An 18,245-nucleotide genomic window follows, 5' to 3' on the forward strand; every position below is an offset into this window, starting at 1 on the left:
CACTAACATCTAATTTCTTTTCTCTCACCCCTGTTGTGATTGAGATATCCCCTTTCTCTTGCCCTAGTTGCAATCGAGACTTTGCTTTTTCCTGTGTCTGTTCAGGATAGGTTGGCCCTTGTGCCATTTAGCTAGAAACCTTAACTTAGGGTTGACTTTGCATGACAACATCTAGGCTCGAGTCGTAGTCTCCCTAGTGTTGTGTCTCCCTCTGTTATCTGGTTAGGCTAGATCCTTGTCCCTGCGTAGGGGAACTACATCGCCCTGATCTTCATACCAGATGAAGTATGTAGGCAGGAGATTGAGCTGATCTCTCCGGGCGCCTTTTCTTTTCTTTTGTGTGTGTTGTTTGCCATTGCTAGGCTCGAGTCCCCGTACTCCTTAGCATTTGCTGTCTGTTTTTGTGTGTTTGACAGTTATAGGCTGAGTCCCAGACTCCCTATCTATCTGTTGCGTTGTTTAGGTTCGGATGTCAATGTAAGTCCAGCGATTGGCATTTGGGCTCCACGTTTGCCTCTTTGTGTGTTTTAGGTTCGGATGCTGACATAAGTCCAGTGATTGGCAGTCGGGCTCCACGTTTGCCTGTGCTTTGTTTGTTTGTGTGCGTGTCAGCCGAGCTACGAATGCTCTGATTCTTCTCTCGTCCGAGAAGATACGTATGCATAGGATGCGACATCCTAGCGAGCATGTGTCGTCTCCCCAGTCCGAACTACTTCGACTCTGATGTCTATGCCTGATAGACTAAGTAGGCCCAGGATGCGACATCCTGCCGAGTTCAGTTTCAGTCAGTCTCTTTCTATTCTTTCAGCCAGTTGTGTGTGTGAGTTTGAGCAGTGTTTAGCAACCAATATTCCTTCCTTTTGTGCGTGGATCCCGTAGAGTACTACGGATGCGTAGGGTGCCTAACATCTTCCCTTCGCATAACCGACTCCCGAACCCATTCTTTTTGGTCGCGAGACCATGTTCTTTCCTAGGTTTACTTCGAGCGTTTCCTTTCCCTCTTTTGGGATAAATAACGCACGGTGGCGGCTCTGTTGTTTCTTTCTTTTCCCGCCGGTTTTTCGCGTAATGCGACAGTTCCCCATCAAGTCTTCACCACCAAGTCTGGCAGATTCCCACGCATGCCTGTTCCCCATCAAGTCTTCACCACCAAGTCTGAATATCACACTTCCAATACTAAACTACCTCTTTTTTTCCATTCACTACAACAAACAAGACCTTTTTGGCGTAGTGATTATGTGTTTAAAATAATATTCAATCTTATTTAAGCTTAATTATTTATTTTAAATAAGATTCCCACGCATGCCTCACACTTGTCACATTTTTGCATCATCAGATTCCACCAAGTCTTCCCCAAGACAAGACAACTCCCACCTAGTCTGCACCAATGCATGCCAAAACTACCACCTAGTCTGCACCTATTCTGCAAGATTCCCACGCATGCCTCACACTTGTCACATTTTTGCATCATCAGATTCCACCAAGTCTTCCCCAAGACAAGACAACTCACACCTAGTCTGCACCAATGCATGCCAACACTACCACCTAGTCTGCACCTATTCTGCAAGATTCCCACGCATGCCTCACACTTGTCACATTTTTGCATCATCAGATTCCACCAATGCATGCCAACACTACCACGCATGCCTTACACTTGTCACATTTTTGCATATTCAGTCTACTTGAAAACGAGTATAAATAGAGGGTCATTCTTGCAAGTTTTCATCAACCACTAACACTTTTATTCAGAGAACTCAGGCGAAACTTCTCATCCACCAAGCTTCTTCCTGCATTGCAGTCATGTCTCTTCTTACCATGGGCCAAGAACACAGAGGAACTAGGGCAAACATTGCCTCATTCGTAAGTTTTTCTTGAACATTGCCTCTTTCGTATGTTTGTAATTAGTTTTTTAAAAGTCCAATATAATGATTGTTTATATTGTTTGTTTTTAAAGGATCCCAAGAAATTTCGTCAACGTTCACACCCAATGCCTTATCCAGACCCATGGTGCGTACCTTACATAGAGCGTGCGGGTTTTGGTCATGTTATGCATGTCGTAAATGCCACCATTGATGCCAAATTCATTTTGGCTCTGTGTGAACGTTGGAGACCTGAGACACACACTTTTCACCTACCAACTGGTGAATGTACCGTCACATTAGAGGATGTGTACATGCTTTTAGGTCTTAGAATAGATGGTAAGCCTGTGACCGGAAATGTTCAACAGCCTAACCAAATATGTGTTCAAATGTTGGGGGTAGATCTGGTCGAGGGTGAGGGGTCTGCCAAAGCAAGGGGTCAGGGTATTAAATTATCTAGCCTACAATTGTACCACGACTCCATAACTTTGACTGAGGAATCCTCCGAACAAGAAAAAGTCATAAAAACCCGGTTTACATTATGCTATTGTTTGGGAACTTGCTATTTCCCGAAGGGACAGGAAATAGCATAAACTTTATGTACTTGAGTTTGCTCGGGGACATTGATAGAATAAGCACATATAGTTGGGGTTCTGCAGTATTAGCATTCCTATATAGCTCTTTGTGTAAAAATGCACAAAATGAGCACTGTACATTTTCTGGATGTGCTTTTTTGCTCCAAACATGGGGGTGGTGGAGATTGCCGAGGCTAGCCCCAGAAAATCCTAATGACTACTCCTTCCCCTACGCAACTAGGTAAATTTATGATCTTATTTCATTTTGTATATTTATTCTATAAATATTTGTAACTAATATTATTTATCTTTTTTTGTTTAGGTTCATTACAACCGGACTGGATTACAGTCTTACCCCCAAAAATAAAATTATATTTTATCGTCAACTCTTGGATCGTCTCCGAGCACAAGATGTATTACCACTAAATCACTCAGCTTCTAACTGATTTATTAATATCATGCATTCTCGATAAATAACATATTTACTTTTTTCTTTGCAGTTTATTTGGAGGCCATATTTGGGATTGGAACATCAACCCAACCCCGAAGATGCAGCTGTTTGGACAGCAAAAACGGCCATAATGCGGTTCACCACTGTGGAGATGCACCAAAGTGACCGTGTCAAGCTTCAATTCGGAATGCATCAAGAAATCCCAGGCCCCTCAATGTCTATGGAACCTTGGCATCTAAAAAAAGTCAGCCACCAGTGGTATGCCCAAAATTGGAAGGAATTTGCTAAGGAGTTTCGTAAAATGTGGAAAGACCGTGCCCACTATGTTCTACAATTTCCGGTGGCGCCCAACGAAATGAAGCCGACAAGGGAATATGTGGATTGGTATAGAGCAAATACCAATCCAGAAATGATTGTGTCTGACCCGTTCTATTTGGACGATCCCCGGATGCAACAGCCATATTTCCAACAACAACAACAACCACCACAGTATTCCCAACAACAACAACCACCACAGTATTCCCAACAACAACAACCACCACCTTATTACCAACAACAACCACCACAACCATTTTACCAACAACAACCACCACCACCTTATTACCAACAACAACCACCACCACCATATTACCAACAACAACCACCACAACACATGTCCACCCCCCAACCAAATCAACAATACATACCACATACTCAATCCCAATACCATGAAGACTACCAACAACAAACTCAACATTCCCACCACCATCAACAGTCCCAACATCTACCACAATATCAATCCCCCCACTTCCACCAATCCCAACACTTCCATCACGACAATTTCCCGAGCTCTTCCAGTCCTCCACCTAGCCCCGACACGGGTATACAAGAGGACTACCAACAGGACTACTACACACCACAACAAACATTGCACTTTGGCCAACCCGATTCAACCCTAAACTACCAAAGACCACAATTCGAGGGCGCACCCAGCAGTAGTCAGTTTGTCCCACTGAGACAAAGCTTCGAGGGCGCAGAGGGGACCCGTCTTTCCTACAGCACTGAAGGGACTTCGACCCAACCACAACGGCAAGCGGCAAGGGGGCGCGTTAGGGCAAGGGGTGGTAATAGGGAAGCACCACCACCACGTGAACCGTCTAGGCGAGTAACTAGACCTCCCCCGTGCGGATCGTACCAGGGACCGCATCATATGTGATTAATCATATCTTTGTAATATTTGTCTTGTCTATTATTTAAATAAAAATATTTTCTGTTTATTATCTTTATATCTTTATCTTTATCTTTAAAATATTGTCTATCATATCTTTATACGTATATAAATTAATTTTTTTTCCAAAATTTACAAATAATATTAATTACTTATAATTATTATAATTATATAATATATATATATATATATATATATATATATATAAATTAATATATATATATATATTAATATATATATATATATATATATATATCTTGTAAAAAAATTTATTTATATATATGTGTTCACATAAATTAATATAATTAATAAAAAATATAAATTTATAAATAAAAAAAAATTAAAAAAACAAAAAAAATAACATTTAAAAAAAAAAATAAAAAAAAATAGGAAAGGACATAGGCGCCACTCCTAGTGGCGACTTGCCCTACCCATTAAGGGTAGGCGCCAACTAGGGTGGCGCCTAAGTGTAAAAAATGGCCAAAATTGGCCATTTGTGTAATTATTTTGAAAAATTGGATATTTTTGAATTTTTTTTGAAATTTTTGGATATTTTAAAAAAAAATTCTATTTGTGCCTATTTCTATGTTCAACTGTTGCCAAATATTTAGGTTAATCATGTGAGATATTCAAATTTTAAAAGTTATGTTTTTTAGATTTTTCAATTTTATCGTAAATTTAGAGTTAGCATAATTTGTTCTACAAAAGGATTTATGACTATATATATTTTATATAATTAGAATTTAAAAAAAATTAATAGAAACAGACTGAAATATATAGTAAGAGAACAACAACCACTGTTCAACACAAACAGATAAAGAGGAAGCAGTACTACTGTCGCAGAATAAATCAACATTTGTTTGAAAGAGATAGGTAATTTTTCTTATTCTTTTAAATCTATTAACTATCACATCCCTTTGAATATTTAAAAGGAATTGAGGACTTTTTTTATTTTTCCTTTTCAGGGACTAATCCTACAAAGACATTTAGGTGTCTGTGTTGGTTGTTGATTCGCATGAGTGGAGATTTAAACCAAATTAGGAGAATTAGGAGTATCATGGAGAATCTTCAAATGATTCATCAAGTGATAATGATTTTCAGGATGATGATATTAGCATAAATGTTGAGCATGAAAGAAGTGATGATACTCAAACCTTCACAATGCTTTATGACATGCATCAATCATTCAACACACATTGTTATTGAGTATAAATGATTTTCTAGCATATGGATAATATCTGGATTTTGTACTAAAGGAGCATTAGCTTGTCCTAGCTGTAATAAAGAAACTACCTCTCATCATTTAGAATATAGTTTCAAGCAATGTTACATGGGGTCCTCATAGATTTTTACCTACTAATCATCTTTGGCACAGTAATAAGAGCTCATTTGATAATACAAGAGAGGTTACACATGCACCAAAACCATTGATTGGCGATAGTCATAGTACAACATGAAAATGTAAAGCCTATGTAAAGCCTATGATCTTTCGTAAAATTATAAGAAAACGAAAGCGGAATGAAGGTGAAAGCATAATTGCATAATCTAGATGTGATAACATTGTTGAATATTCTAGAGGTGGTATGTGATAAATTATATTGTTGTAGAATTTAGAGTAAGAAAATATTTTTTTTTTGTTTTGAAATATACTGATTTTATTGAATTCACACTAACGGCATACAATTTAGCATTACAACACCTTTATATAGGCTTGAAGGAAACTAACAGAGGAAACAATAAGTTGATAATCAAGATGATGACTCTTTGGTTCTCTCAATCTTAATGATATAACTCTACCATAAATCTAAATAATGATAATGATTATAATGTGATAGTTACAATGCTCTCATAATGCATACTAAAGATAATGGTGGTTACTACACATTAATTTTATCACTTTCCCTTAATGTGTTGCTCTTTAACTCCCATTGCTTCTCTAAATTGCTGAAATCTTCCTCTAGGTAGTGCTTTAGTAAAAATGTCTGCAAGTTGCTCTTCTGAACTGCAGAAAGCTAACTGCACACCTCCTTCTTCAATCACACTTCGAATGAAGTGATGCTTTATGTTAATGTGTTTGGTCCGGGTACGAAAAACAGAATTATTTGCCATGGCAATAGCTGATTTATGGTCACAATGATGTTGTAGACTTCCCTCTTACTTCTCTCCAATATCTTCTAATATTCTTCTCAACCAAAGTGATTGTTGTGTAGTCAAATCAGCTACTAAATACTTAGCTTCAGCAGAAGATTGTGCCACAATATCTTGCTTCTTTGAGCACCAAGAGATCACACCTAAACCAAGGTTGAATATATAATCTGAAGTGCTCTTCATATCATCAACACTTTCGGCCAAGTCACTATCACAATAACCTTTAGCTTCATGTTTAGAATTCTTCTCAAATCTGATTTCATGCTCCATGGTTCCCATGACATACCTTATAACTCTTTTTGCTTCCCCAAGATGTAAATGAATTGGTTTACTCATGAATCTTGAGAATAAACTAGCAGCAAACATTAAATCGGGCCTTGAAGTTGTAAGATAAAACAAGCTTCCAACCAAACTTCTATATATGCTTGCATCGACTAATCTTCCACCATTTTCCTTCTTTAATTTTTCATTCACAACTAAAGAAATATCAAAAGGTTTGCAGTCATACATGCCAAACTTTTTCAAAATATTTTTAGCATATCTCTTTTGACAAATAAAAACTCCCTATTCATCTTAGTAAACCTCATTACCAAGAAAATGATGCAGCAAGTCAAGACCACTTATCTCATATTTTTTCATCATTTTTATTTTAAAATTTTCAATCATTATCTTGTTGTTACCCGTATACACCAAATCATCAACATAAAGGGAAACAAGAAGGATATCGTTTTTACCTTGATGCTTCACATACAAGATAGACTCACTTTGACTTCTTTGAAATTCTTGTTGAATGAAGTAGTTGTCAATTTCACTATACCACACTCTAGGGCTTGTTTCAACCCATAGAGAGAGCTTTCTTCAACTTGTAAACGTTTTCCTATTGGCCTTTAGTCACAAAGCCTTGAGGTTGTTGCACATACACCTCTTCTTTTAATTCTCCATTCAAGAAAGTTGACTTCACATCAAGTTGGTACAAAGTCCAACATTTTTGAGCTTCTAACACGATGATTGTTCTCATGTGTCCAAACGTGCAACCAGAGCAAAAGTCTCACTTTAGTCAATTCTAGGATGTTATACATAGCCTTTGACTACTAATCTAGCCTTGGCTCTTTGGATTGAACAATCTGGATCATGTTTCAATTTGTACACCCACTTTACTCCAATAACTTTTTTGTCATTTGGCTTTTCAACTAGTTGTCATGCTTTGTTCTTCTCAATTGCATTTATTTCTTCTTGTATCGCATTCCTCCAAACATCTTCTTTGATTACTTCATCAAAATTTTCTGGTTCCAGAACACAATCGTTACACCTTGCATAAATATCACTAAAGTCCTTCAATTTTATTGGAGTTGAGGTGGGAGATGATAAACTTGAATTTGGTGAACTTGGAGAGGATGGAGAACTTGGTGTACATAGGGCTGGTTGCTCATTTTTAGCTGCTGAATTTTGTTGTAATAAAATTGCAGGGACTGTTTTCTCCTTCATTTCTTCTTCTTCCCAATTCCAAGAAATATTCTCATCAAATACAACATCCTGGCTAATGGTCACCTTGTTTGTCTTCAAGTGTGTAAAGTCTATAGCCTTTTCACATGGAACTATAGCCAATAAAGATACATCTTTCACTTGTTTCTTCCAGCTTCGTCCTCTTGTATTTAGGAATTTGAGCATAATAAACACACCTAAAAACTTTAAGGTGGTTAACTGAAGGTGTTCTTTCACTCCAAGATTCAAATGGAGTCTTATACCATACAATCTTTGTTGGACATCTATTCAGCAAATACACATCAGTATTAACAGCCTCAGGTCAAAAGGCTTTATGCAAACCTTTCTCAAGTAGCATAGACTTCATCATCTACATCACGGTTTGGTTCTTTCTTTCATATACACCATTTTGATGAGGTGTATAGCCAACAGTGAGTTGTCTTTCAACACCTTCATCTTCACTGAATTTGTGAAATTCATTCAATGTGTACTTCTTCCCCCTGTCACTTCTCAACATTTTATAAACTACCACTATATTTCTCAACAAAAGCTTTAAACTTCTTCAACATTACAAAAACATCATATTTTTGTCTCATAAAATATACCCATGGCATGCGGGTAAATCATCAATAAACAAGATAAAATACTTGTTTTTGCCATGAGAAAAAGTATTCATAGAACCACACGCATATGTGTGTACAAGTTCCAACACTTGTTTGGCTCTCCATACTCCTTCCTTTGAAAATGGTTGACGGTGATGTTTTTCAAGCATACATCCTTCACATACACCATGTTTTTCTTCAATTATTGGCAGCCCATACACCACCTTCTTTTGATAAAGCAACTTGAGACTATTGTAGTGCAAGTGCCCAAGTCTCTTGTGCAATAAACAAGTGTCATTTTCTTCTCTTGCCATCATGCTGTTTTTTTTCCTCATAATTAAGAGAAAGTGGAAAGCTTCTATTGCTGGTCATTTTTACAACAGCAACATTTCTACTCTTTGAATCAAAAGTTCCGCACTCTCGATTCTCAAAATTTAGAGAATAGCCATGCTCCAAAAGTTGTCCAATGCTTAGTAAGTTCTCATCCAACTCTGGCACATAAAGAATGTCATGAATGACTTTGATTCCTTGCTTGGTTGTAACTCCAATATTGGATTTTCCTTTTACTTCAACATGTTCTCCATTTCCCAATTTAACTTTTGAGCCAAATGAAAAATCAGTGTTTATAAAAGCTTCTTTCTTTTCGGTATATGATTACTACAACCACTATCCAAATACCACATATTTTTATTTTCTTGAAATGCTTTTTGACAAACAAAGAATAAATTACCTTCACCATTTTCTCCTTCTGCAAATGGAAGCCATATTTTTTTTTGTCGTGGAAGCCATATTTTTTTGTTGTGAAATGCTTTTAACATTGTTATAAATTATGGAAGAATTACTTGTGGAAGCCATATTTTCTGTTGTTTTTGCTGCAGCTGCAAGGATCTGCAACTCTGATACCATATTGTTGGTAGTATTTTAGAGGCGGTATAAGATGAATTATATTGTTACAGAATTTATAGTAAGAACTTTTTTTTGAAATACATTGATTTTATTGAATTCACCATACACTCACTGCATATAAGTTAGCATTACAATGATGACTCTTTAGTTCTCTCAATTTTAATGATACAAGTCTACCATAAATTTAAATAAAGACAATACTTATAATGTGATAGTTACAATTCTCTCATAATACATACTCAAATAGTGGTGGTTACAACATATTAATTTTAACAAAAACAAAATTCGGAGGTCAAGTTCAGTATAGATGGATGTATCATATTGAAAGGTTAGTTAACACAATATTTTGATTCATAAATTTTAAATATTTTATTTTCAATCAATCAATACTTATATACATAAATAATAATAATTATATATTTATTTACATATTTTTATGAGTACTAAAAAATTATGTGTGTAACAAAGCATGTCTAGAAGTTTTCATAGCAGAAGGGTATCTAGCTGAAGAATGTATGATATTTTGTGCCAGATATTTGGTTAATATGGACTCAACATATGAAGCAGTTTCACAAGTGGTTTGAAAATGAAGTAAGAATTATCTATAATAAAAATTGATGGCACAAATTTATATTGTTAACTATTTTATAAATTGATTTTCTCCAACAGGTTATCGGATTAAAACAATTACAAGATGGAAGGATTAATTACCAACTTATTGCATTATTAAGAGGGTCGGATTCTCGGGTACTCATTCACAATGGATGTATCCTTAATAGTTTCGAATTTCATACAAAAAGTGTTAACATGAGATGTTGAATATTATGGGAAGATTAAAAAAATCATTAAAATGGACCATTTCTATAAGATAACTTTGTGATATTATTAAAATGTGATTGGTTTGAGGCTCATTCTCAAGTTTGAAATCAAGGAAGATGATATAAAAAAGACGAGTATGGATTTATTAGTCTAGATATCACAAAGGTATTTTATAGAAATGATCCATTTGTCTTAGGTTCTCAAAATGGGTTAGTCTATTATGTGAAGAAGAATGACAATGAAAATTGGTATACTGTTGTAAAAGTAAAACCAACAAGTGTTTTTGATTTTCCACATGATGAAGATAACTCAGATCCATATCAAATGAATGAGTTCAACATTGACAATAGACATATGACATTAGAGTTATCATTGGTGGACCAAAGAGATTTTTTAAATCGAAATGATATTGGTGGAACAAGCTATGAACATACTATTATTGAAGAAGAAGAGCTCAAAGTATCAGATAATGCAAATGCAAGTGACTACGATACTGATGATTACGAATATGAATCTTCTATAAATGAGTATGAATTTTCAGAGAATGAAGATTCTGACTCTGAATAAAAATATGTTTTAAGTATTATTTTTTTTATAGATATGTTTTGTGTAACTGCTATTTTAGATTGCTTTTAAAAACATAGTCTTCCAAAGATAAGAATTGGCACTCTTAGAAATTGTAATTAGATGTTTTGTCGAAACTTAGAATTTGACTATGTTGAAGTAACTAATCGAGGTGTAGGAGTCAGATCTATTCGAATGAGTCGAATATAACATATAATTGTTATGTCAAAATAGAAGTTGTAGTTTTGCACTTTGCATTACGAATGTTTTGGGTTTGGATCGATTTGTATAATTTTGACTATGGGCTTTAGTTGTCTATATAAAAGCATTGTATGATGTAAATCATAACAACTTCATTCAATAATATTTTTGTTTTACAATTCAGTTTTTATCTTTTTTTCTCTCTTATTCTTATTCTTCTTCATCTTTCTTGAAAACCCTTTGTTCCAACAAATTCGTATCAAGGAGTCTGATTGCAATTCAGAGAGAATCTTTCATGGCAAACAAAAACACGACATCAATATGATTTCCAGCAAATCTATTGGTTTTCAAAGGGGAGAACTACAAATGATGGGTTAAGCAGATGGAGGTCAACTTCAAATTTCAAGATGTGGCCAAAATCGTGAATGATGGAGTACCTGCATTGGAAGAGAATGTAAATGATGTTCAACAAGCTGAGCACAAAAATCAAGAAAGAAAGATGGAAAATGTTTGTTCTTAATTCACCAGTATGTGGATCTTAATGTGTTCCAGAAGATAATTGAAGAAGAAACGACCAAAGAAGCGTGGGACAAGTCGAAGAACTTGTACAACAAAGATGAAAAACTGAAAAAGGTGAAGTTGCAAACATTTAGAAAGCAATTCGAGATGACTCAGATGAAGGAAGAAGAAGTAGTATCATAATGATTTTCATGTGTGGTGTTGTTAATGAACCAGATGAAGTTGTGTGGTAAATTAATCAATAATTCGCAAAATATTAAGAAAGTGTTGAGATCTATGACTCCGAATTTTGATTACATTGTAGTGTTAATTTAAGTTTCCAAGAACCTAGCTGGGATGAACATATAAGAACTTCAAGCTTCATTAGAGGTTCAGGAGATGAGGCTGAAGCAGAGGAACTCGGAAATGGAGAAGGTGACTGAACATGTACTACAAGCAAGATTCATCAAGAAATATGGGAAAGAGATGGCGAAGTAGGGAAATAATATTGCTAATGATGAGAAGTCAAGCAAGAATTTAAATAATTACTCTGACTCAATCAAGAAAGGCATGTGCAACAAGTATTTAGGGAAGAAGGTTGACATGAAGGAAGTGTAATGTTACAACTGTCAAGGATTTAGCCAATATGCTTGAGACTGTCGAATAAATAAGGAAGCATGGGCGAAAGATAGCGACGAAGTACAGTATGCCCAAGTTGAAGATAGTGACTCTAATAATGTGTTACTCCTGGACAAAACTAATTCGAACACAAAGAAAACCAACATGTGGTACCTGGATTCATGATGCAGTGACAACAAGACTAGTAATAAAAAATGGTTCATCAAGATAGATGAATCGATTGACAAAGTGATAAAGTTTGCAGATGGAAGGCATATCACATCAGGTGGAAAAGGAGATATCTCTATTGTCAGAAAGGATGGTCAAAAAGCCAACATCACTGATGTGTTGTATGTATCTTCAATGATAAGTAACTTGATACGCATATGTCAATTACTTGCAAAAGGGTACAACATAAAGCTAGAAAAAAAATTAGATAAAGGCGTATCATGGTGATTGAGGGTTGATTCTGAAGGCATCATTGGTAGACAACAAAACCTTCAAAGTAGAGATCAACATGGTTGATCATAAATGTCTTGCTTCTACTGTAGAAGAAGACAAGAACAAGATATGTAATCACATATATGTACATCAAAACTTCATAAGTTTAGGTATGCCCAACTAGAAGAAGTTGGTGTATAGCCTACCTCTGGTGAAGGAACCAAATTAGGTATGTGAGAAATGTTGCAAAGAAAAGAAGACTAAGAAAGCATTCAAGCACGACTTGCCAATGACGAAAAAGGAAAACCTGGAGCTAATTCACTTTGATGTGTGTCGACCATTTGAAGTAAGCTCGAATGGAGGTAACTACCATTTCCTAACCTTCATAGATGAATTCACCAAATATATGTGGATTTAGCTTATTGAAAGGAAGAGTGACGTATTCACACAGTTCAAGAAGTTCAAATTGCATGTCGAGAAGACAACTGGATGCAAGTTTAAGAAACTAAGAACTGGTGGTGGTGGTGGTGGTGAATACACTTTTCGAGAATTCTCTAGATTTTAAAATGAGGAAGGTATAGAGAATGGGGTCATTGCACCCTATACACCTCGGGATAATGGCATAACTAAGGAATAATTGAAGTATATTGAACATGACTTGGAGTATGTTGAAAGCTAAAGATATGCCAAAACGATTTTGGGGTGAAGCAATTTCGATAGCAATATACATTCTAAATAGATGTTCAACCAAGAAGATGGTCGAGAAGACTCCTTATGAGGCTTGGACATGTCGAAATCCTAATGTTATCTTAGAGTGTGTGGATTAGTGTGTTTCAGGCATGTACTTGAACAATTGAGGAAGAAACTAGATGATCAAAGTCAGTCTATGGTGCTCATAGGTTATCATTCGACTGGTGGATACAAGATGTATTCACCAAACGATGATAAACTTGTGATTATTCAAGATGTTCAAGTGGATGAAAGCAAAGGGTGGGATTGGATTCATGGATCAGTACGACTGGAGTCATATAAAGACACTTCATTAATGTTTATTTAGTAAACATCTTTCCATTAACATTCTTTGTCGACTTTCTAGTAGATGAAAACACATGTGTAAAAATTTGGTCCTCTGTGATTATATATCTTTGCCAACTGTGGTTGTATGTATTTTTCGTAGTAGTGAAATCATGAGTTTAAATAATCTGGTATATTAACTCGAAATAAATCAGAAGCAATTTGTGCAAACCACGTGTATAAGAAAGTATGTATGTGTGTGAGGAAATAAAAAGACAATAAAAGAAAGGGACGCATATTCATATATGATTCTCACAAATTGTTTTGCTCTTTGACACAGGTACTGCAATTCTATAGACAAATATATGAATTTGTGCGAGCTTGATTAGAACGTATAAATCTACTTTTTATAGTAAACTAAAGATAACCGTTGTCGACAGATTATTCCTAGAAAATAGACATGTATTTATAACATGCAATTTAGTCTTATGAAGAACTATCACGATGTTAGAACTTACAAGTTGCTGAAAACCCTTATCCCACGTTCGTAACTGCTCCTAGTGACTAATAATTGTCTTCTCTTCGAAGGTAGTTGTTAAAGGCCGCTAGTGCTAAGACATATCTCAAGTCTTTGGTTTCCAAAAATCTTCTAAGTCTTTGAAGTCCGTCGAATGCTTTGACTTCGAAATTGTGTCAAGTGATCAATTAGATATCTTCCTGATACATATCTGAGCTATGTTTCAAGATCTGCTCTTGAGGTTCTTTCAAAGTATATCTCAGAATGCTAGTCGAAACATTTCAATCGACGTCTTCGTTCATGTCGATTTGTGTTATAAATGCTGACACTTACTCCCTCTGTCCCAAAATAATTATCATAATTGGTCATTTCACACAGATTAAAAAAATATAATAAATGAAAGAGAAAGAATATTAGTTTTACCAAACTATCCTTATTTACTATTGATGTATTCAAATTATCATCAATGCAGAGTGAGAGAATAATAAATTGAGAGTATTAATTAGATGCCATAATTGGAAGATCAACTTTAAAATTGCATTGAAAACTAAAAGAAACATTTATTTTAGGACAAAATGCAGTATTCAATTGAATTTTTTCCAAATAGAAATTTGAGACTAACTTAGGTTAATTTGTGTTTTGGTGCCCAAAAAAGGAACAAGGGAGAAAGCAGAACAACAAGATTAATATATATATATATATATATATATATATATATATATATATATATATATATATATGGGTCATGATCAAATGACACCAATGTGTCAAAGGTAGTAACATGACACCTTCGATAACTCTTCACCCCATGTTCGTAAATCCACCATTGGATTGAAAGCTATTATCATATAGATTACGCCTATAAAATTCCATTTCAATTAAAAAATCATTTGATTTGTTAAAGAGAATGATAAAAATTAACGATTTTCATGAAGTTTTATAAGACGTTAGTTTTTATGCATCTCGTTGACAAGTTAAATAATTTCTGATTCATATTAATTTTTATATTATGATCTATACGATAATATCTTTCAATCCAATGATGTATTTTGTTATTCGAATATGCAGTAAAGAGTTATCAGAGATGTCATGTTACCAAGTTTGACAATTTGGTGGCATTTCATCCTGATCCTATATATATATATATATATATATATATATATATATATATATATATATATATATATAATACCCTGTATAATATACGTCTAGAATATACATCATACATAGCATTAATTGGTAATGATTCAACATAAGTTCCGAACGACATAATTGTATACATGTCCATAATATAAAATACAGCATATGACACATGTCATACAATAGTGCCTAAATAAAACTCTAAGAACTATGTACAATATTTACAATTGTACAAAATCCACAGCGGAAGATCATAGTAAAAGCTTCCCTTCAAACATCAATGCATAACTCCTCTTCTATAATATAACCTGCTAACAACACCTGAAAAGCAACAACAATATGGGGGTGAGATAATAATCTCAGTGAGTTCTCCTATCATATGGTTCCACTCAGCTTTATAGAGTTTCTAATCGATTCTAACTCAAGTATTCATCCTACGTTACTTGTGCATCACTCGCACCTTGCAACTTAAACTTGCGTAACTAAGGGATAATCGCAATATTTGGAAACATGTAACTTGAGTGCATCCACTCAACAAATCACTATTCAGATTCACGAACATCTATCCCAGAATGGACTTACGTGTAAGCCAAGCTCGGCTCATGCATGCTCGTATGATTCGACTTTCACGGTGGATATCGGGTTCTCTATAAGGCTTAATCCCCAGTTCAAGTGATTATCACCTGTGTGGGCTCCTAACCCACTTAAGGTATCTTTCACCGTATGGGCCTCTAACCCACTTAGGTGTCCACCTTTCCCCCATGTCCGCCATGGTTGAGTCTCAAACCTAATTGAGGCATGAATCATTGGTGTCACATCCCCACTTACCGCTTTACCTAATCCTTTAAAGTGGTATGTGCACAATCACAACTAATTCCGAATACGTGATTAGGTCTCAAAAATAAATAGGACTTTCGGAGCAACGCTCCCCACCGTAATAATACTTTTTGAACAAAAGTTCCTCACCAAAATATCAAACACATTCTCATGATATCTTATCAATTCTCATGGCATCATAACATGATCCATTCTCATTACATAAAATCACACGTGTTCCATACAAAGCATATTGATTTGTTTATCAGGCGAATACTTGTCTACGATACACACCTAGGTACCGTTGCGTCCAAGCATCACCGTATACCCATTTCCATAACCTAGATTATATTTCTAAGTTATTAATCAAGTTATTCTCCTAGGTTTCCTCACTCATCTTCATAAGGTTTTAAAACATGTTATCTCACATTGAACACAACAACAATGTTTAACATTAATCATAATATAATTCTTAGCATTTGTAAGGCATATAATACACTATAACATGGTACAAGAATAATAGTCTTTTACGTTATCTTTATAACGCATTTGTCCACGTCTAAAACGGAGTTACAACACTCAAATAATCTAACAATCTAACTTAATCAATAATATAGGTTAACACTTGTTCCTTGAACATATATTCAACAGGAGGAGCTTAGCCTAGTGGTAAGGCTTGTTCCATACCAAGGAGGTCCCGGGTTTGACCCCCATTCGTGGCATATTTTAATTTATAGTTCCTAATAAATTTCATTTCTTTACCCCCCCCCCCCTTCGTGGCATATTTTAATTTTTCACAAATTCTTCGACACCATAAAATTTGACCTTCTTGATGGGCCATATCTGCTTTTACTATTAAGGTCCCCTAGCAGATGGTAAGTTGTTTTGTTAGAGTATTCTCCATCCTTTTCGAAATGCCAAATCAACTTGTCATCTGGAAGCCTATCAGAAATGGGGATGCTGGCTATATGAACTACTTCGCTAGCATCAAAATTGGCCTTGAGTGCTTCAAAGTTCCATCTTCCAAGGTAAAACTCTATTAGATTACAGACTTTGTTCGCATGATCCAAACCTCTATTAGTACCAATAAGTTTAAATCCCATAATTGTTGGGATCTAATTATCCTCCCAAATTTTAACACTCTCTCCATTTCATATCCTCCATCTAGTTCTTCTGGTAATGACCTCTTTTGCACTGAGAATGCTACGCCAGGCATAACTAGGCTTGAAGCCCAAGGGGGGCTCTGCAATTTGGCTCCTATGGTAATACCTACCTTTGAAGAATATTTCAAATAAGGAACCACCACCTTGCATAAGTCTCTAGAATTGTTTCCCCATTAGGCTTATGTTGAAGTTATTAATACTTCTAAATCCCAAACCACCCTCCCCTTTAGCCTATGACATTATTTCCCAACACATCAAGTGAATCTCCCTCTCCCCATTTTTAAATCCCTGCTAAAACTTAGCCAGCATCGAATCAATTTCTTTACAACATTGGTCAGGAATACTATAGCAACTCATGATGTATGTATAGATTTATTGAGCAACTGCTTTGATAAGGACTTATTTTCTAGCTCTATAGAGGAATCCTTCTTTCCACCCTTTGAATTTCTTACAAACTCTATCAATGACTAACTTGAAAACTTATTTCCTCGATCTACCAAAAGATACTTTGAGTGTCTGATAACCTCTTTGAAACCTAGTCTGTTGCGACTGATTTCTTTTGAACCCTCACCCACATTGCCACTAAAATATACTTCAGACTTATAAATATTCACCACCTTCCCATAAGCTATTTGGTATCTTGAGAGAACTTGCATGATTCAATCATCTTCTTCAGCATTTTATCTAGCAAAAAGAAAGTCGTCATCTGTGAAAGATAGGTGGGAGATGATAGGGGCTTTCCTTGCAACCTACACACCATGAATGACCTTGGATTGTTCCTCTTTCTTGAGCATACCTGAAAGAATGTCAGCATAAATGATAAATAAATAAGGTGACAGGGGGTCCCCTTGCCGGAGTCCCCTTTGAGGGTAAAAACATCTAGTGGGTTGGCCCTTTATAAGTAACTGACATGAAATAAAAGAGATGCAAATTTTTATCAATTTTATCATGGGGGCAGGGAACTCAAAGGCTTTGAGAGCACCTAAGACAAAATCATATTTGATTTTGTCATAAGCTTTAGACATGTCTAACTTCGGAGCTATAATACCTTTCTTCCTCATCTTATTCTTCATCCAATGGAAACAATTCATGGCGATCAGAGCATTATTAGTGATTAATCTTCTCTTGATAAACGCACTTTTCTCCTCACTAATAATATCTGGCAGAATTCCTTTCAGTTTATTTGCAATCGACTTCTGACAGCTTTCATAACAATATTACACA

General features: G+C 35.4%; 2 protein-coding genes across 2 annotated transcripts; one reads left to right on the plus strand and one right to left on the minus strand.

Annotated features, from left to right (window-relative positions):
* The first annotated feature begins 1,744 nt into the window (after nt 1-1,744).
* LOC127118712 (protein MAINTENANCE OF MERISTEMS-like) lies at nt 1,745-2,492 on the plus strand. The gene is made up of 2 exons (XM_051048968.1): nt 1,745-1,860; nt 1,955-2,492. Exons 1-2 carry the CDS (start codon nt 1,801-1,803, stop codon nt 2,450-2,452), a joined length of 558 nt encoding a protein of 185 aa, XP_050904925.1. The 5' UTR covers nt 1,745-1,800; the 3' UTR covers nt 2,453-2,492.
* A 3,754-nt stretch (nt 2,493-6,246) lies between these two features.
* On the minus strand, nt 6,247-6,750 carry LOC127122483 (secreted RxLR effector protein 161-like). Its single transcript, XM_051052809.1, has one exon. The coding sequence runs from the start codon at nt 6,748-6,750 to the stop codon at nt 6,247-6,249; it is 504 nt and encodes a 167-aa protein (XP_050908766.1).
* Nucleotides 6,751-18,245: the final 11,495 nt, after the last annotated feature.

The sequence above is a fragment of the Lathyrus oleraceus genome, chromosome 2, assembly GCF_024323335.1.
Source record: "Lathyrus oleraceus cultivar Zhongwan6 chromosome 2, CAAS_Psat_ZW6_1.0, whole genome shotgun sequence".
Lineage (NCBI taxonomy): Eukaryota > Viridiplantae > Streptophyta > Magnoliopsida > Fabales > Fabaceae > Lathyrus > Lathyrus oleraceus.